This window comes from Procambarus clarkii, chromosome 12, assembly GCF_040958095.1.
Source record: "Procambarus clarkii isolate CNS0578487 chromosome 12, FALCON_Pclarkii_2.0, whole genome shotgun sequence".
NCBI classification, from domain to species: domain Eukaryota; kingdom Metazoa; phylum Arthropoda; class Malacostraca; order Decapoda; family Cambaridae; genus Procambarus; species Procambarus clarkii.
Window position 1 is genome coordinate 12,020,322 of NC_091161.1, and position 21,613 is coordinate 12,041,934.

The following is a 21,613-nucleotide window of genomic DNA, read 5'->3' on the forward strand; positions in this document are numbered from 1 at the left end:
AGAATTATCTTACAAAAAATTGTGGAGTCCATGGCGCCGCCCGTACCCAGAGATATGGCAGGGTGTGTGTGTGTGTGTGTGTGTGTGTGTGTGTGTGTGTGTGTGTGTGTGTGTGTGTGTGTGTGTGTGTGTGTGTGTGTGTGTGTGTGTGTGTGTGTGTGTAAGTGTGCGTACTCACCTATTTGTACTCACCTATTTGTGCTTGCAGGATCGATCATTGACTCTTGGATCCCGCCTTTCCAGCTATCGGTTGTTTACAGCAATGACTCCTGTCCCATTTCCCTATCATACCTAGTTTTAAAAGTGTGTGTGTGTGTGTGTGTGTGTGTGTGTGTGTGTGTGTGTGTGTGTGTGTGTGTGTGTGTGTGTGTGTGTGTGTGTGTGTGTGTATGTGTGTGTGTCAAGAAAATTTGTAGTTAGTAACAGTTGATTGACAGTTGACAGGCGGGCCGAAAGAGCAGAGCTCAACCCTCGCAAGCACAAGTAGGTGAAATCTCTCTCTCTCTCTCTCTCTCTCTCTCTCTCTCTCTCTCTCTCTCTCTCTCTCTCTCTCTCTCTCTCTCTCTCTCTCTCTCTCTCTCTCTCTCAGCCACATCTGCAGAGTCACTACCAATCATTTCCAGCGTTGTATGCTGGAAATCATTCCAGGGAAATTTGCTCCAATCAGACTTCACGAGATGAGAATAAATCCTAAAGACTGGTTGCCTGGGATGCTTAGCTAATCTGAGGCTGTATTTACAACAACTTGCGTGTCTACTTACGACGTCCGTACCTCGTATCTCCTTCAGGGCAGCTTAAGATGAGTGTACTGAGCAGTTACGAGCTCCGAAGCGCTACGAAGGCGGTCTTAAGCCAAGGTTAAGATTGTTCTTTGATATAGATGCCGTCGAAGCGATTGTAAATGTGTAACTCATCCGCCGTGATGAATACAAGAGGTACAGATTCACGAAGCAGTTACGCAAGTACTTACGAACCTGGGGCCAGATTCACGAAGCAGTTACGCAAGTACTTACGAACCTGGGGCCAGATTCACGAAGCAGTTACGCAAGTACATACGAACTTGGGGCCAGATTCACGAAGCAGTTACGCAAGCACTTACGAACCTGGGGCCAGATTCACGAAGCAGTTACTCAAGTACTTACGAACGTGTACATCTTTCCTCAATCTTTGACGGCTTTGGTTACATTTATTAAACAGTTTACAAGCATGAAAACTTGCTAATCAACTGTTGTTATTGTTATAAACAGCCTCCTGGTGCTTCGGAGCTCATTAACTGTTTAATAATTGTAAACAAAGCCGCCAAAGATTGAGAAAAGATGGACAGGTTCGTAAGTGCTTGCGTAACTACTTCGTGAATCTGACCCTAGGAACCTGGACACTTCCGAGACTGTATCCGTGAACCTTTTGCTGTATTGTGATCGAGTTACAGCCGAGTTCAGTAATCGGTGTCTTGGCATTTATTTAACGCTGGATTACAGCGATTTTAATGTTTGAATTTTTTTTACAGCAAAGTTAATTATTTTATGATTTAAAACCTAAGTATCTCTAAGGTTTGTCTTTTCTTTTCACAAAATGTTTTTTTGTTTATATATATATATATATATATATATATATATATATATATATATATATATATATATATATATATATATATATATATATATATATATATATATATATATTAGTATATTTTGGTAGCAGTCTTTCCTGTAGACATATATTATTAAATATGACCGAAAAAGTAAGATTAATAATTCTAACACGAATTTTCTCAATCTTTCGTACATTACGCTTCACTGTTGGAGGTAAATCAAAAATCAATTCTCCAAAATTCATTTTTATTTCTAGTCTGACGCGACACGGGCGCGTTTCGTAAAACTTATTACATTTTCAAAGACTTTAGTTCACAAATACACAACTGAATAGAACTTACGTATCTCCGATTTTATATCTACATTTGAGTGAGGTGGAAGGGGTGATGTGGCATTAACACAAGACAGAACAAAATGTGGTATTAATAGGGTATTAATTTCATCAACACAAGACAGAACAAGGGTATTAATAGGGTATTAATTTCATCAACACAAGACAGAACACGAAACAATGGATATTGAATAGAAGTGTTTGTAGAAAGCCTATTGGTCCATATTTCTTGATGCTTCTATATTGGAGCGGAGTCTTGAGGTGGGTAGAATATAGTTGTGCAATAATTGGCTGTTGATTGCTGGTGTTGACTTCTTGATGTGTAGTGCCTCGCAAACGTCAAGCCGCCTGCTATCGCTGTATCTATCGATGATTTCTGTGTTGTTTACTAGGATTTCTCTGGCGATGGTTTGGTTATGGGAAGAGATTATATGTTCCTTAATGGAGCCCTGTTGCTTATGCATCGTTAAACGCCTAGAAAGAGATGTTGTTGTCTTGCCTATATACTAGGTTTTTTGGAGCTTACAGTCCCCAAGTGGGCATTTTGGAGCTTACAGTCCCCAAGTGGGCAACCCAGTATATAGGCAAGACAACAACATCTCTTTCTAGGCGTTTAACGATGCATAAGCAATAGGGCTCCATTAAGGAACATATAATCTCTTCCCATAACCAAACCATCGCCAGAGAAATCCTAGTAAACAACACAGAAATCATCGATAGATACAGCGATAGCAGGCGGCTTGACGTTTGCGAGGCACTACACATCAAGAAGTCAACACCAGCAATCAACAGCCAATTATTGCACAACTATATTCTACCCACCTCAAGACTCCGCTCCAATATAGAAGCATCAAGAAATATGGACCAATAGGCTTTCTACAAACACTTCTATTCAATATCCATTGTTTCGTGTTCTGTCTTGTGTTGATGAAATTAATACCCTATTAATACTCTTGTTCTGTCTTGTGTTGATGAAATTAATACCCTATTAATACCACATTTTGTTCTGTCTTGTGTTAATGCCACATCACCCCTTCCACCTCACTCAAATGTAGATATAAAATCGGAGATACGTAAGTTCTATTCAGTTGTGTATTTGTGAACTAAAGTCTTTGAAAATGTAATAAGTTTTACGAAACGCGCCCGTGTCGCGTCAGACTAGAAATAAAAATGAATTTTGGAGAATTGATTTTTGATTTACCTCCAACAGTGAAGCGTAATGTACGAAAGATTGAGAAAATTCGTGTTAGAATTATTAATCTTACTTTTTCGGTCATATTTAATAATATATATATATATATATATATATATATATATATATATATATATATATATATATATATATATATATATATGCGAACAAGCCTGAATGGTCCCCAGGACTATATGCGAATGAAAACTCACACCCCAGAAGTGACTCGAACCCATACTGCCAGGAGCAACGCAACTGGCATCTACAGGACGCCTTAATCCCTAACCATCACGACCGGACAAAAGGAAGTGATAGCCGAATCTATTTGAACCACTTCCCCACTATTTCAACCTTTTGTCCGGTCGTGATGGTCAAGCGAATTAAGGCATCCTGTAGATACCAGTTGCGTTCCTCCTGGCAGTATGGGTTCGAGTCACTTCTGGGGTGTGATTACGTCATAGAGTTGGACCAAAGCCCCAACAAACAACATTGTGTTTACAGGTGACGCGCCCAGGTGTAAACAAGGCCGGGATGTCAGCTGGGTATATTTATTTACAGTCCTCTGGATTTGTTTACAGTCGGGGAAACTTATTTACAATTGGTGAATGTGTGAGGCGCGAGGTATGAATGTATGAGGTGATATAAGGCACTAGGGTGGACAGTATATCCTAATATGAGGCACTAGGGTGGACAGTATATCCTAATATGAGGCACTATGGTGGACAGTATATCCTAATATGAGGCACTAGGGTGGACAGTATATCCTAATATAAGGCACTATGGTGGACAGTATATCCTAATATGAGGCACTAGGGTGGACAGTATATCCTAATATGAGGCACTAGGGTGGACAGTATATCCTAATATGAGGCACTAGGGTGGACAGTATATCCTAATATGAGGCACTAGGGTGGACAGTATATCCTAATATGAGGCACTAGGGTGGACAGTATATCCTAATATGAGGCACTAGGGTGGACAGTATATCCTAATATAAGGCACTATGGTGGACAGTATATCCTAATATGAGGCACTAGGGTGGACAGTATATCCTAATATGAGGCACTAGGGTGGACAGTATATCCTAATATGAGGCACTAGGGTGGACAGTATATCCTAATATGAGGCACTAGGGTGGACAGTATATCCTAATATGAGGCACTAGGGTGGACAGTATATCCTAATATAAGGCACTATGGTGGACAGTATATCCTAATATAAGGCACTAGGGGGGACAGTATATCCTAATATGAGGCACTAGGGTGGACAGTATATCCTAATATAAGGCACTAGGGTGGACAGTATGACCTAATATAAGGCACTAGGGTGGACAGTATATCCTAATATGAGGCACTAGGGTGGACAGTATATCCTAATATAAGGCACTGGGGTGGACAGTATATCCTAATATAAGGCACTAGGGTGGACAGTATATCCTAATATAAGGCACTAGGGTGGACAGTATATCCTATTATAAGGCACTAGGGTGGACAGTATATCCTAATATAAGGCACTAGGGTGGACAGTATATCCTAATATGAGGCACTAGGGTGGACAGTATATCCTAATATAAGGCACTAGGGTGGACAGTATATCCTAATATAAGGCACTAGGGTGGACAGTATATCCTAATATAAGGCACTAGGGTGGACAGTATATCCTAATATGAGGCACTAGGGTGGACAGTATGACCTAATATAAGGCACTAGGGTGGACAGTATATCCTAATATGAGGCACTAGGGTGGACAGTATGACCTAATATAAGGCACTAGGGTGGACAGTATGACCTAATATAAGGCACTAGGTAGGACAGTATATCCTAATATAAGGCACTAACCAGGAGAATATATCCTAATATAAGGCACTAGACCGGACAGTATGACCTAATATGATCATATGCGCATCATATGCGATTAACCCCCCCCCCCACCAACCCCCCCGTTTAGAAATAATTCCGCATTAAAGAAGATAGGTCGTAGGTCAAGCAAGAACCAAGGTCACGACCTCTACCCGAGCAGGAAGATGAATGGTGGTATGTAGTGATAGTGATATTCCTGTTCCGTCTCCTGAGGGCGATTGTGTGGGCTCTTGGAGCAGCGTGATGGGACTTTCGGGGGAATCTGGGCTTTACCCGAGTCATGAACGAGGGTTCGATGGATGGGAATGACCTTGTATCATGGAGGGGGGGGGGGGTAGTAGTGGGTGGTGGGTGGGTGGGGGGGGGGATGGTGGTGGTGGTGCAGACGAGGTTCAGTGTTGACTGTGTGTGTGTGTGAGGCGGACGGCTCTCGCTCATCGCTGGTGCAGTTCCAGAGAGCAATGTGACATATATATATATACCTGCCCTGCTATACACACCTGCCTATTACAGTGCCACGCATATATACACCTACCCACACCTGCCCATTAGAGGTGAACATCACACAGGAATGAGTGAGGACACCAGCTTTATTTAATCTTAAGAGAAAGCGAACTTGACACATCAACAGGACAAGGATCCAGGAGGGAGCGTGCTAGTACAGTGCTGTCGTGTAACCACTCCCCCCACCCACACCCCCACCCACACCCCCACCAACACCATTTGGGCACCAAAGGGTGCCAGAAGGCCACTTTAGGCAGCACTGTGTTTAACTAGCCCTGAAGACTTCTTCAAATCCAACTCTCGCATCGCGTATCTGATTGGTTTCTCTCTGTGGCATAATATATATATATATATATATATATATATATATATATATATATATATATATATATATATATATATATATATATATATATATATATATATATATGACAGATGCACGCCCCCTTCTCACACACAGACATACACACACACACACACACACACACACACACACACACACACACACACACACACACACACACACACACACACACACACACGTGGTGGAGGCTGACTCCATACACAGCTTCAAGTGTAGATATGATAGAGGCCAGTAGGCTCAGGAACCTGTACACCAGTTGATTGATGGTTGAGAGGCGGGACCAAAGAACCGAAGCTCAACCCCCGCAAGCACAATTAGGTGAATACAACTAGGTGAATACACACACTCCACACTTACACATTCTATTTTGAAAAGATATCTATACTGGTTGTGTTAATATGTAGCTCTAATACACAATACTCGGTATATAAAAAAGACTTACATATTGCAAGTCATAAACTTACATGACAGGATGGCACATGTACCTCGTTGTCTCTGTACAGTCGTGGATCTCTTTACACTGGACATCCGGGCTGCAGCTAGGCCTGTTTTTTTAAGCCATTAGTTTAATGTTTATTTTATATTCATAACAATACTCATCTAATTACGTCAATGGTGAACAGTTCAATGATAATATTACGTCAATGGTGAACAGTTCAATGATAATATTACGTCAATGGTAGAGAGTTCATTGGTAAAATTACGTCAATGGTAGAGAGTTCAATGGTAAAATTACGTCAATGGTAAAGAGCTGAATGGTAATATTACGTCAATGGTAGAGAGTTCAATGGTAAAATTACGTCAATGGTGAACAGTTCAATTAATTAATATTATAATAATATTTTATGACATCTTCAGACTGCTATCGAGCAGTGATATCATGAGGTTCTTCTAAAGATTCTATCGGATTGATATGTCTGTGATATCTCGCCTTTAGAGCGTAAGCATTGATTGATAACACAAAGATAACATCAACTTTTAATTTGGTATTTTGCTGGACGTTTAAATCAATATTATTGAAAAGTCATTTGTTTTAGCATCAAAGAAAAGTCTATAGTTCTGACATGAGAATTATCAATAATAATTTCAGATAATTTAAAAAATTTTGACTGGTGAGTATTTTATTTTTATATGTGCTCTCTATTGTGACCCAATTCCGTTATCAGTAATTGGTATTTTGACCAGACCACACACACTAGAAGGTGAAGGGACGACGACGTTTCGGTCCGTCCTGGACCATTCTCAAGTCGCTTGTAACACACTAGAAGGTGAAGGGACGACGACGTTTCGGTCCGTCCTGGACCATTCTCAAGTCGCTTGTAACACACTAGAAGGTGAAGGGACGACGACGTTTCGGTCCGTCCTGGACCATTCTCAAGTCGCTTGTAACACACTAGAAGGTGAAGGGACGACGACGTTTCGGTCCGTCCTGGACCATTCTCAAGTCGCTTGTAACACACTAGAAGGTGAAGGGACGACGACGTTTCGGTCCGTCCTGGACCATTCTCAAGTCGCTTGTAACACACTAGAATGTGAAGGGACGACGACGTTTCGGTCCGTCCTGGACCATTCTCAAGTCGCTTGTAACACACTAGAAGGTGAAGGGACGACGACGTTTCGGTCCGTCCTGGACCATTCTCAAGTCGATTGTAACACACTAGAATGTGAAGGGACGACGACGTTTCGGTCCGTCCTGGACCATTCTCAAGTCGCTTGTAACACACTAGAAGGTGAAGGGACGACGACGTTTCGGTCCGTCCTGGACCATTCTCAAGTCGCTTGTAACACACTAGAAGGTGAAGGGACGACGACGTTTCGGTCCGTCCTGGACCATTCTCAAGTCGATTGTAACACACTAGAATGTTAAGGGACGACGACGTTTCCGTCCGTCCTGGACCATTCTCAAGTCGCTTGTAACACACTAGAATGTGAAGGGACGACGACGTTTCGGTCCGTCCTGGACCATTCTCAAGTCGATTGTAACACACTAGAATGTGAAGGGACGACGACGTTTTGGTCCGTCCTGGACCATTCTCAAGTCGCTTGTAACACACTAGAAGGTGAAGGGACGACGACGTTTCGGTCCGTCCTGGACCATTCTCAAGTCGATTGTAACACACTAGAATGTGAAGGGACGACGACGTTTCGGTCCGTCCTGGACCATTCTCAAGTCGATTGTAACACACTAGAATGTGAAGGGACGACGACGTTTCGGTCCGTCCTGGACCATTCTCAAGTCGCTTGTAACACACTAGAAGGTGAAGGGACGACGACGTTTCGGTCCGTCCTGGACCATTCTCAAGTCGATTGTAACACACTAGAAGGTGAAGGGACGACGACGTTTCGGTCCGTCCTGGACCATTCTCAAGTCGATTGTAACACACTAGAATGTGAAGGGACGACGACGTTTCGGTCCGTCCTGGACCATTCTCAAGTCGCTTGTAACACACTAGAAGGTGAAGGGACGACGACGTTTCGGTCCGTCCTGGACCATTCTCAAGTCGCTTGTAACACACTAGAATGTGAAGGGACGACGACGTTTCGGTCCGTCCTGGACCATTCTCAAGTCGATTGTAACACACTAGAATGTGAAGGGACGACGACGTTTCGGTCCGTCCTGGACCATTCTCAAGTCGCTTGTAACACACTAGAAGGTGAAGGGACGACGACGTTTCGGTCCGTCCTGGACCATTCTCAAGTCGATTGTAACACACTAGAAGGTGAAGGGACGACGACGTTTCGGTCCGTCCTGGACCATTCTCAAGTCGATTGTAACACACTAGAATGTGAAGGGACGACGACGTTTCGGTCCGTCCTGGACCATTCTCAAGTCGCTTGTAACACACTAGAAGGTGAAGGGACGACGACGTTTCGGTCCGTCCTGGACCATTCTCAAGTCGCTTGTAACACACTAGAAGGTGAAGGGACGACGACGTTTCGGTCCGTCCTGGACCATTCTCAAGTCGATTGTAACACACTAGAATGTGAAGGGACGACGACGTTTCGGTCCGTCCTGGACCATTCTCAAGTCGATTGTAACACACTAGAATGTGAAGGGACGACGACGTTTCGGTCCGTCCTGGACCATTCTCAAGTCGATTGTAACACACTAGAATGTGAAGGGACGACGACGTTTCGGTCCGTCCTGGACCATTCTCAAGTCGATTGTAACACACTAGAATGTGAAGGGACGACGACGTTTCGGTCCGTCCTGGACCATTCTCAAGTCGATTGTAACACACTAGAATGTGAAGGGACGACGACGTTTCGGTCCGTGCTGGACCATTCTCAAGTCGATTGTAACACACTAGAATGTGAAGGGACGACGACGTTTCGGTCCGTGCTGGACCATTCTCAAGTCGATTGTAACACACTAGAATGTGAAGGGACGACGACGTTTCGGTCCGTCCTGGACCATTCTCAAGTCGCTTGTAACACACTAGAAGGTGAAGGGACGACGACGTTTCGGTCCGTCCTGGACCATTCTCAAGTCGCTTGTAACACACTAGAAGGTGAAGGGACGACGACGTTTCGGTCCGTCCTGGACCATTCTCAAGTCGATTGTAACACACTAGAATGTGAAGGGACGACGACGTTTCGGTCCGTCCTGGACCATTCTCAAGTCGATTGTAACACACTAGAATGTGAAGGGACGACGACGTTTCGGTCCGTCCTGGACCATTCTCAAGTCGATTGTAACACACTAGAATGTGAAGGGACGACGACGTTTCGGTCCGTCCTGGACCATTCTCAAGTCGATTGTAACACACTAGAATGTGAAGGGACGACGACGTTTCGGTCCGTCCTGGACCATTCTCAAGTCGATTGTAACACACTAGAATGTGAAGGGACGACGACGTTTCGGTCCGTGCTGGACCATTCTCAAGTCGATTGTAACACACTAGAATGTGAAGGGACGACGACGTTTCGGTCCGTCCTGGACCATTCTCTCAAGTCGACTTGAGAATGGTCCAGGACGGACCGAAACGTCGTCGTCCCTTCACCTTCTAGTGTGTGGTCTGGTCAACATACTTCAGCCCCGTTATTGTGACTCATCGCCTGATTTAATTGGCATATTTTCAGTATAAAAATTCGTAATTTTAAACTGTAAATATGTGTATTGAGCCAGAATTCGATTAAAAAATAACGTTCATGAGTAAAAATTCCAATATTTCCTATATTTAGAAAACTGTAGGGGAGATTTGGGTACAATGTGACCCTTCGCTGTTTTCACTAATTTGCATATTTTCAGTATAACAATTCGTAATTTGCAACTCGAAATATGTACATTGAGCTCTGATGGTTTATGGTTATCTTGAGGTTATCTTGAGATGATTTCGGGGCTTTAGTGTCGCCGCGGCCCGGTCCTCGACCAGGCCTTCACCCCCAGGAAGCAGCCCGTGACAGCTGACTAACACCCAGGTACCTATTTTACTGCTAGGTAACAGGGGCATAGGGTGGTTATCTTGAGGTTATCTTGAGATGATTTCGGGGCTTTAGTGTCCCCGCGGCCCGGTCCTCGACCAAGCCTCCACCCCCAGGAAGCAGCCCGTGACAGCTGACTAACACCCAGGTACCTATTTTACTGCTAGGTAACAGGGGCATAGGATGAAAAAAAACTCTGCCCATTGTTTCTCGCCGGCGCCTGGGATCGAACCCAGGACCACAGGATCACAAGTCCAGCGTGCTGTCCGCTCTGCCGACCGGCTCCCTGGTAAGGTAAAGGACTTGCCGTAAGGACTGGCTCGTTATTTGACATCGTTCAGAAAGTGCTATTCCATACGATCGTTTCAACAGCTCTAAGTTGCTTAAGTGTTACGCCGCCCCCTTACACTATACCGCCGCCCCCCCCCTTCACTATACCACCGCCCCCCTTTCACTATTTCACCGTCCACTACACACAACCTTATGTGTAATAGTTCCTCTCTTTCAACAGTACACTATACACCATCCACTTCTCCACTACTGTGCCTCAGCAATAATACACTATACACTATTAAACCGTCATACACCATCACGTTGCCTCTATAATATTGTCTCACCATTATGGGATAATATTATAGGGGTATTATATATAATATTATACTCATCCGGCTCGCTTAGCCCATTCTATACACCAGCCCTGACGGCTCTTATATTAATGGTACGAAGCTCTCATGGATGGTGATGGCACTGTCTTCACCATATCTTGGCGGTGCAACACTGCACCCTCCTCCCCCCCCGGGAGCCGAGTGGACAGCACGCTGGACTTGCGATCCTGTGGTTCCGGGTTCGATCCCAGGCGCCGGCGAGAAACAATGGGGCAGAGTTTCTTTCACCCTATGCCCCTGTTACCTAGCAGTAAAATAGGTACCTGGGTGTTAGTCAGCTGTCACGGGCTGCTTCCTGGGGGTGGAGGCCTGGTCGAGGACCGGGCCTCGGGGACTCTAAAGCCCCGAAATCATCTCAAGATAACCTCTCTTGGGTCTGGTAGATCTGAGACTATGTATACCCTGTATTCCATGTATACTATGGCCTGGTAGAACGTGGTAGACTATACAGCACTGGGAAGGGGTCAGGATAAGGATTTGGGATGGGACGGTGGGAAAGGAATGGTGCCCAACCACTTGTGGACGGTCTCGGGGGATTGAACGCCGACCTGCATGATGCGAGACCGTCGCTCTACCGTCCAGCCCAAGTGTTTGGGCTGGAAGTGTGAGCATACCAAAGGTCTGGTATATGCGAGGGGACACTTGATAATGTACTGTGTTATATAATCCTCGTTATATCAACATATTAACAGACCCAAGAAAGTTTCCACTGATACGTAGTGATGGACCACAGAGTAGGGCTTATAGGTACTGTCGCTCATTCCCCATTCCCTATACGTATAGTCCATTTACCCATTCTCTATACGTACAGCCCATTTACCCATTCCCTATACGTACAGCCCATTTACCCATTCTCTATACGTACAGCCCATTTACCCATTCTCTATACGTACAGCCCATTTACCCATTCCCTATACGTACAGGCCATTTACCCATTCCCTATACGTAGAGCCCATTTACCCATTCCCTATACGTAGAGCCCATTTACCCATTCCCTATACGTACAGCCCATTTCCCCATTTCCCCATAGGTACTCCCCATTCCCCATTCCAGGGAATAGGCTGGTGGAAAACTGTGAAAGTGACCCTTCCTTGAGTGGTGGATAGGTACTCGCTGGTGATAGTGAGATGGTGATGGTGGTGTACTGTGATGGTGACATTGATGGTGAATTAAAAATAATCCTTATAGAGTGCAATATAGTATAAACAAATTGGCTTATCCCAAGTACGATAACTGGATAATTCCCAGAGATGATAGATAATTCCCAGAGCCGATAGTTGGATAATTACCTGGGACGATAGTTGGATAATTCTCAGAGCCGATAGTTGGATAATTCCCAGAGCCGATAGCAGGATAATTCTCAGAGCCGATAGCTGGATAATTCTCAGAGCCGATAGTTGGATAATTCTCAGAGCCGATAGTTGGATAATTACCAGAGCCGATAGTTGGATAATTCCCAGGAACGATAGTTGGATAATTCCCAGGGGCGATAGTTGGATAATTCCCAGAGACGGTAGTTGGATAATTCCCAGGTACGATAGTTGGATAATTCCCAGAGACGATAGTTGGATAATTCCAAGAGCCGATAGTTGGATAATTCCCAGAGACGATAGCTGGATAATTCTCAGAGCCGATAGTTGGATAATTCCCAGGGAGGATAGTTGGATAATTCCCAGGAACGATAGTTGGATAATTACCTGGGACGATAGATAATTCCCAGGTACGATAGTTGGATAATTCCCAGAGACAATAGTTGGATAATTACCAGAGACGATAGTTGGATAATTACCAGAGACGATAGTTGGATAATTACCTGGGACGATAGATAATTCCCAGGTACGATAGTTGGATAATTCCCAGAGACAATAGTTGGATAATTACCAGAGACGATAGTTGGATAATTACCTGGGACGATAGATAATTCCCAGGTACGATAGTTGGATAATTCCCAGAGACAATAGTTGGATAATTCCCAGAGACGATAGTTGGATAATTACCTGGGACGATAGATAATTCCCAGAGACGATAGTTGGATAATTCCCATTGAAGATAATTACATCCTCATTGTAAAATGTATCACTGTTAGACCTGAACCGACAAACACAATAATTATAAAACCCAAACGCTTCTGTTTTTCAGTACAAAGACACTAGATATAAATACAATGTGAATGTATATTGTATTATACATATGTATTATATTGTATTGAAAATTGATATATATACAAATAGTGTGACTGATTGACCTGTTCACTGTGGCGGTAATGAGTGGGTGGAACGTTGAGAATTAATAAAGGCTCATGAACAACCAGGCTGTTGTGACTCGCCCCGTGCACGCCCTGGACCAACGTGACTGTTTGTGTTGGCAATGTGTAGTATTATCAAGCAGGAGGCGACGCTGAGTAATCCTCTGATACTGGCTGAGTGATGTTGGACCAGTGTTACTGAGTCAGGTGACACGGGAGTCATCATCCAGGTGACACGGGAGTCATCATCCAGGTGACACGGGAGTCATCATCCAGGTGACACGGGAGTCATCATCCAGGTGACACGGGAGTCATCATCCAGGTGACACGGGAGTCATCACCTAGACGACACGGGAGTCATCACCCAGGTGACACGGGAGTCATCATCCAGGTGACACGGGAGTCATCATCCAGGTGACACGGGAGTCATCATCCAGGTGACACGGGAGTCATCACCTAGACGACACGGGAGTCATCACCCAGGTGACACGGGAGTCATCACCCAGGTGACACGGGAGTCATCACCCAGGTGACACGGGAGTCATCACCCAGGTGACACGGGAGTCATCATCCAGGTGACACGGGCAAGATGACCCTGAGTGACTCTCAAGAAGTCATAGAAGTCAAGGATATCAGGGACATCCGTCCACGGATGAGGGCGTCTCTCTCTGCTTGGGGTTCTCGTTCATCGTTCCATAGCTACAGGATCGACTCCAGTGATAGGTCAGTATGTGGTCCCAGAGGTCAGTATGTGGTCCCAGAGGTCAGTATGTGGTCCCAGAGGTCAGTATGTGGTCCTGGAGGTCAGTATGTGATCCCTGGAGGTCAGTATGTGGTCCTGGAGGTCAGTATGTGGTCCCAGAGGTCAGTATGTGGTCCCAGAGGTCAGTATGTGGTCCCAGAGGTCAGTATGTGATCCCTGGAGGTCAGTATGGGGTCCCAGAGGTCAGTTTGTGATCCTGGATGTCAGTATGTGGTCCCTGGAGGTCAGTATGTGGTCCTGGAGGTCAGTATGTGGTCCTGGAGGACAGTATGTGATCCCTGGAGGTCAGTATGTGGTCCCTGGAGGTCAGTATGTGGTCCTGGAGGTCAGTATGTGGTCCCTGGAGGTCAGTATGTGATCCCTGGAGGTCAGTATGTGATCCCTGGAGGTCAGTATGTGGTCCTGGAGGACAGTATGTGATCCCTGGAGGTCAGTATGTGGTCCTGGAGGTCAGTATGTGGTCCTGGAGGTAAGTATGGGGTCCCAGAGGTCAGTATGTGATCCCTGGAGGTCAGTATGTGGTCCTGGAGGTCAGTATGTGGTCCTAGAGGTCATTATGTGGTCCCAGAGGTCAGTATGTGATCCCTGGAGGTCAGTATGTGGTCCCAGAGGTCATTATGTGGTCCCAGAGGTCAGTATGTGATCCCTGGAGGTCAGTATGTGGTCCTGGAGGTCAGTATGTGGTCCCAGAGGTCAGTATGTGGTCCTGGAGGTCAGTATGTGGTCCCAGAGGTCAGTATGTGATCCCAGAGGTCAGTATGTGATCCCTGGAGGTCAGTATGTGATCCCTGGAGGTCAGTATGTGATCCCTGGAGGTCAGTATGTGGTCCTGGAGGTCAGTATGTGATCCCTGGAGGTCAGTATGTGGTCCCAGAGGTCAGTATGTGGTCCCAGAGGTCAGTATGTGGTCCCAGAGGTCAGTATGTGATCCCTGGAGGTCAGTATGTGGTCCCAGAGGTCGGTATGTGGTCCTGGAAGTCAGTATGTGGTCCCAGAGGTCAGTATGTGGTCCCAGAGGTCAGTATGTGATCCCTGGAGGTCAGTATGTGATCCCTGGAGGTCAGTATGTGGTCCCAGAGGTCATTATGTGGTCGCAGAGGTCAGTATGTGATCCCTGGAGGTCAGTATGTGGTCCTGGAGGTCAGTATGTGGTCCCAGAGGTCAGTATGTGGTCCTGGAGGTCAGTATGTGATCCCTGGAGGTCAGTATGTGGTCCTGGAGGTCAGTATGTGATCCCTGGAGGTCAGTATGTGGTCCCAGAGGTCATTATGTGGTCCCAGAGGTCAGTATGTGATCCCTGGAGGTCAGTATGTGATCCCTGGAGGTCAGTATGTGGTCCCAGAGGTCATTATGTGGTCTCAGAGGTCAGTATGTGATCCCTGGAGGTCAGTATGTGGTCCTGGAGGTCAGTATGTGGTCCCAGAGGTCGGTATGTGGTCCCAGAGGTCAGTATGTGGTCCTGGAGGTCAGTATGGGATCCCTGGAGGTCAGTATGTGATCCCTGGAGGTCAGTATGTGGTCCCAGAGGTCATTATGTGGTCCCAGAGGTCAGTATGTGATCCATGGAGGTCAGTATGTGGTCCTGGAGGTCATTATGTGGTCCCAGAGTTCAGTATGTGGTCCTGGAGGTCAGTATGTGGTCCTGGAGGTCAGTATGTGGTCCTGGAGGTCAGTATGTGATCCCTGGAGGTCAGTATGTGGTCCCAGAGGTCATTATGTGGTCCCAGAGGTCAGTATGTGATCCCTGGAGGTCAGTATGTGGTCCCAGAGGTCAGTATGTGATCCCAGAGGTCAGTATGTGGTCCCAGAGGTCAGTATGTGGTCCTGGAGGTCAGTATGTGGTCCCAGAGGTCAGTATGTGGTCCTGGAGGTCAGTATGTGGTCCTGGAGGTCAGTATGTGATCCCTGGAGGTCAGTATGTGATCCCTGGAGGTCAGTATGTGATCCCTGGAGGTCAGTATGTGGTCCCTGGAGGTCAGTATGTGATCCCTGGAGGTCAGTATGTGATCCCTGGAGGTCAGTATGTGATCCCTGGAGGTCAGTATGTGGTCCCAGAGGTCAGTATGTGGTCCTGGAGGTCAGTATGTGGTCCTGGAGGTCAGTATGTGATCCTTGGAGGACAGTATGTGATCCCTGGAGGTCAGTATGTGATCCCTGGAGGTCAGTATGTGATCCCTGGAGGTCAGTATGTGGTCCCAGAGGTCAGTATGTGGTCCTGGAGGCCAGTGGCAGGTCAGTATGTGGTCCTGGAGGTCAGTATGTGGTCCTGGAGGTCAGTATGTGGTCCCAGAGGTCAGTATGTGATCCCTGGAGGTCAGTATGTGGTCCTGGAGGTCAGTATGTGGTCCTGGAGGCCAGTATGTGGTCCTGGAGGCCAGTGGCAGGTCAGTATGTGGTCCTGAAAGACAACATATAATCTATATTTGGACACCAAAAACACCTTATCCCAAGTATGTTGACCAGACCACACACTAAAAGGTGAAGGGACGACGACGTTTCGGTCCGTCCTGGACCATTCTCAAGTCGATTCTGGTCCAGGACGGACCGAAGCGTCGTCGTCCCTTCACTTTCTAGTGTGTGGTCTGGTCATCATATCTTCAGCCACGTTACTGTGACTCATCGTCTGTAAGTGAGGTATATATTCTCTCACTCTCTCACTCTCTCTCTCTCTCTCTCTCTCTCTCTCTCTCTCTCTCTCTCTCTCTCTCTCTCTCTCTCTCTCTCTCTCTCTCTCTCTCTCTCTCTCTCTCTCTCTCTCCCAGTTATTAATAACTGCCACATGATCTACCAAGATCTGCCATTGTTAAACATTACAAGAAACCTTCACTGTATCCCCAATATGGTCTGAGGTGGAAGACAGAGCCAAGCCTCTTACCAGAAACCCGAGCTTCGTAAAGACGTTTTCAAACTCGGTACAATGTTCATTGTTTGAATGTTCCTCATGTAGATTGCTATTTCTCTTGCCCCCCCCCCTGTCTGAGTTCAATCCCCGACTGTCCAAATGGTTGGGTACCATTCCTTTCCCTCCTTCCCATCCCAAATCCTTATCCTTATATCCCTTGCAAGTCCTACTTGGTGTTAATAGCTTAGTTCTTTCTCCTGATTGCCCTTAACTTTCTTGAGGAAAACTAAAGATATCTTTTATGTTATCTTAAAACTTAAACTATTATATAATTCGCTTATATGAGACTCAAGTGCTTTTCCCTGTTTGAAAGTGTTTGGGTGATTGGTGTGAGCTGTTTAGTGTGTTTAATGAAGGATTATCCCAATCTTGGCCGCATCCCAATCTTGGGAACATCCCAATCTTGGCAGCATCCCAATCTTGGCAGCATCCCAATCTTGGCAGCATCCCAATCTTGGCAGCATCCCAATCTTGGCAGCATCCCAATCTTGGCAGCATCCCAATCTTGGCAGCATCCCAATCTTGGCAGCATCCCAATCTTGGCAGCATCCCAATCTTGGCAGCATCCCAATCTTGGCATCATCCCAATCTTGGGAGCATCCCAATCTTGGTAACATTCCAATCTTGGCATCATCCCAATCTTGGCAGCATCCAAGATATCAGCATTGTGCTCTTTAAAGAATAAATATGTTCTTTAAATTTACAAAAATCAAATCATAATTTGGTGTTATTCTTACGATGTATTTTCTTGTTCTTCAGGTAAGCTGTGGTAGCCAGGGAGGCAGATAAGGGTATGTATCACTCGACGGGATCACCATAGCCCGTGCTACTTGGAACTTTGTTCCAGGTAGCGAATCTTTTAACAACAACAACATGTATCTCTCACTCAGTGTCTCAGCTATGTGTCTCGGCTCCTGGTGAGGAAAATATGATATCCTTCAAGATATCATGACCCAATTTATGGATATATTCAACTTATACAACTTTTTTCTTGAGTGCTTTGGGGAAAATTGATGTTTTTCAAGTTGGAAGACTTGATGGAGCTTTCTTTGCCACACCTTTGGGCTTGATCGACCTTAGCCACAGTCTTTCTGGACACTAGAGGGGTAGATAGACTTTGGGGCAGTCTATCTGGACACTAGAGGGGTAGATAGACTTTGGGGCTGTCTATCTAGACACTAGAGGGGCAGCTAGACTAAGGGACAGTCTATCTGGACACTAGAGGGGCAGATAGACTTTTAGGGCAGTCTATCTGGATACTAGAAGGGCAAATAGACTTTGGGGCTGTCTATCTGGACACTAGAGGGGCAGAAAGACTTTGGGGCTGTCTATCTTGACACTAGAGGGGCAGATAGACTTTGAGGCAGTCTATCTGGACACTAGAGGGGCAGATAGACTTTGGGGCTGTCTATCTGGACACTAGAGGGGCAGATAGACTCTAAAGGACAGTCTATCTGGACACTAGAGGGGCAGATAGACTTTTAGGGCAGTCTATCTGGACACTAGAGGGGCAGATTGACTCTAAGGGACAGTCTATCTGGACACTAGAGGGACAGATAGACTCTAAAGGACAGTCTATCTGGACACTAGAGGGGTAGACTTTAAGGGGCAGTCTATCTGGACACTAGAGGGGTAGATAGACTCTAAGGGACAGTCTATCTGACAATAGAGGGACAGATAGACTATACACACAGAGAGTAAGTCTGTGAGTTATATCGCGTGACACAACACTCCCATATGTCGAGTGAAGAGCGGCTCTTCTGCACTGTAGCACATGAAAAGTGGCTATGTGTCCCCACTTTGTCACATGGAGAGTGGCTATGTGTCCCCACTTTGTCACATGGAGAGTGGCTATGTGTCCCCACTTTGTCACATGGAGAGTGGCTATGTGTCCCCACTTTGTCACATGGAGAGTGGCTATGTGTCCCCACTCTGTCACATGTAGAGTGGTTATGTGTCCCTACTTTGTCACGTGTAGAGTGGCTATGTGTCCCTACTTTGTCACGTGTAAAGTGGCTATGTGTCCCCACTCTGTCACATGGAGAGTGGCTATGTGTCCCTACTTTGTCACATGTAGAGTGGCTATGTATCCCCACTTTGTCACATGGAGAGTGGCTATGTGTCCCTACTTTGTCACGTGTAGAGTGGCTATGTGTCCCCACTCTGTCACATGTAGAGTGGCTATGTGTCCCTACTTTGTCACGTGTAGAGTGGCTATGTGTCCCTACTTTGTCACGTGTAAAGTGGCTATGTGTCCCCACTCTGCCACATGGAGAGTGGCTATGTGTCCCCACTTTGTCACGTGTAGAGTGGCTATGTGTCCCTACTTTGTCACGTGTAAAGTGGCTATGTGTCCCCACTCTGTCACATGGAGAGTGGCTATGTGTCCCTACTTTGTCACATGTAGAGTGGCTATGTATCCCCACTTTGTCACATGGAGAGTGGCTATGTGTCCCTACTTTGTCACGTGTAGAGTGGCTATGTGTCCCCACTCTGTCACATGTAGAGTGGCTATGTGTCCCTACTTTGTCACGTGTAGAGTGGCTATGTGTCCCTACTTTGTCACGTGTAAAGTGGCTATGTGTCCCCACTCTGCCACATGGAGAGTGGCTATGTGTCCCCACTTTGTCACGTGTAGAGTGGCTATGTGTCCCCACTCTGTCACATGTAGAGTGGTTATGTGTCCCCACTTTGTCACATGGAGAGTGGCTATGTGTCCCCACTCTGTCACATGTAGAGTGACTATGTGTCCCCACTTTGTCACGTGTAGAGTGGCTATGTGTCCCCACTCTGTCACATGTAGAGTGACTATGTGTCCCCACTTTCTCACATGGAGAGTGACTATGTGTCCCCACTTTGTCACGTGTAGAGTGGCTATGTGTCCCTACTTTGTCACATGTAGAGTGGCTATGTGTCCCCACTCTGTCACATGTAGAGTGGCTATGTGTCCCCACTTTCTCACATGTAGAGTGGCTATGTGTCCCCACTTTGTCACATGGAGAGTGACTATGTATCCCCACTCTGTCACATGTAGAGTGACTATGTGTCCCCACTTTGTCACGTGTAGAGTGGCTATGTGTCCCCACTTTGTCACGTGTAGAGTGGCTATGTGTCCCCACTCTGTCACATGTAGAGTGACTATGTGTCCCCACTTTCTCACATGGAGAGTGACTATGTGTCCCCACTTTGTCACGTGTAGAGTGGCTATGTGTCCCTACTTTGTCACATGTAGAGTGGCTATGTGTCCCCACTCTGTCACATGTAGAGTGGCTATGTGTCCCCACTTTCTCACATGTAGAGTGACTATGTGTCCCCACTTTCTCACATGGAGAGTGACTATGTGTCCCCACTTTGTCACGTGTAGAGTGGCTATGTGTCCCTACTTTGTCACATGTAGAGTGGCTATGTGTCCCCACTCTGTCACATGTAGAGTGGCTATGAGTCCCCACTTTCTCACATGTAGAGTGGCTATGTGTCCCCACTTTGTCACATGGAGAGTGACTATGTATCCCCACTTTCTCACATGGAGAGTGGCTATGTGTCCCCACTCTGTCACATGTAGAGTGACTATGTGTCCCCACTTTCTCACATGGAGAGTGACTATGTGTCCCCACTTTGTCACGTGTAGAGTGGCTATGTGTCCCTACTTTGTCACATGTAGAGTGGCTATGTATCCCCACTTTGTCACATGTAGAGTGGCTATGTGTCCCCACTTTCTCACATGTAGAGTGGCTATGTGTCCCGACTTTGTCACATGGAGAGTGACTATGTATCCCCACTTTGTCACGTGTAGAGTGGCTATGTATCCCCACTTTGTCACATGGAGAGTGACTATGTGTCCCCACTTTCTCACATGGAGAGTGACTATGTGTCCCCACTCTGTCACATGGAGAGTGGCTATGTGTCCCCACTCTGTCACATGTAGAGTGGCTATGTGTCCCACACTGCCACATGGAGACACATACACACATGCCACATAATAACAGGACCAAGGGACCCGGTGTAATAACACATCAACTCTTCACACATCTCAAGTTCAACACTCAAAGTGGTTTTCCAATTTGATGTGAATTTGAGCATTAAATATGTTGCCGCGGAGACTAACTGATCACTCGAGGTATGTGGTCTGTCACATAGTTTCGCTCACAGGTACAGAAAGATGACGAATGGTTATCTTGAGGTTATCTTGAGATGATTTCGGGGCTTTAGTGTCCCCGCGGCCCGGTCCTCGACCAGGCCTTCACCCCCAGGAAGCAGCCCGTGACAGTTGACTAACACCCAGGTACCTATTTTACTGCTAGGTAACAGGGGCATAGGGTGAAAGAAACTCTGCCCATTGTTTCTCCCCGGCGCCCGGGATCGAACCCGGGACCACAGGATTATAAGTCCAGCGTGCTGTCCGCTCGGCCGACCGGCTCCTGATGAGTGAATTCATGTGCCAATCTCTACGATTCTGCTTCGAAAGGTCTAAGATATATCTTAGAATGATCTAAAATGATCTAAAATATAGCTAAGGTTGTTTTAGATCATTTTGACAGTCCCTGTGGGCCGCTTTAACTATCCTAGCACAGTAATATTGATATAATGTCCCGTTTTCTGTTTCGGGTCCTCTGGCAGGTTAGGATAAGGGCACACGGTGAAGGGGGGGGGGGGTACACTTCTTAACCCAAATCACAATTATCTACATTTACTCAACTCACATTCGACAGTCATTTGTTTTCCTATCATCGTGTTTATACCTTTGCGTGCACACTCACTCGCGTGCACAGTC

At 46.1% G+C, this 21,613-nt stretch overlaps 1 protein-coding gene across 18 annotated transcripts in view; it reads left to right on the forward strand.

The window, feature by feature from the left end:
* The window catches only part of SLO2 (slowpoke 2), a 591,490-nt gene that overhangs the window by 84,136 nt on the left and 485,741 nt on the right, over positions 1 to 21,613 (forward strand). The window contains exon 1 of one of the 18 annotated variants that reach the window (XM_069323252.1): positions 13,579 to 13,900. The exons of the other annotated variants lie outside the window; for them this stretch is intronic. Within the exon in view, the coding sequence (XP_069179353.1) occupies positions 13,767 to 13,900 (134 nt within the window). The 5' untranslated portion in view covers positions 13,579 to 13,766. Of the gene's footprint in view, positions 1 to 13,578; positions 13,901 to 21,613 lie in introns of those variants that run through there. 18 annotated transcript variants of the gene reach the window in all.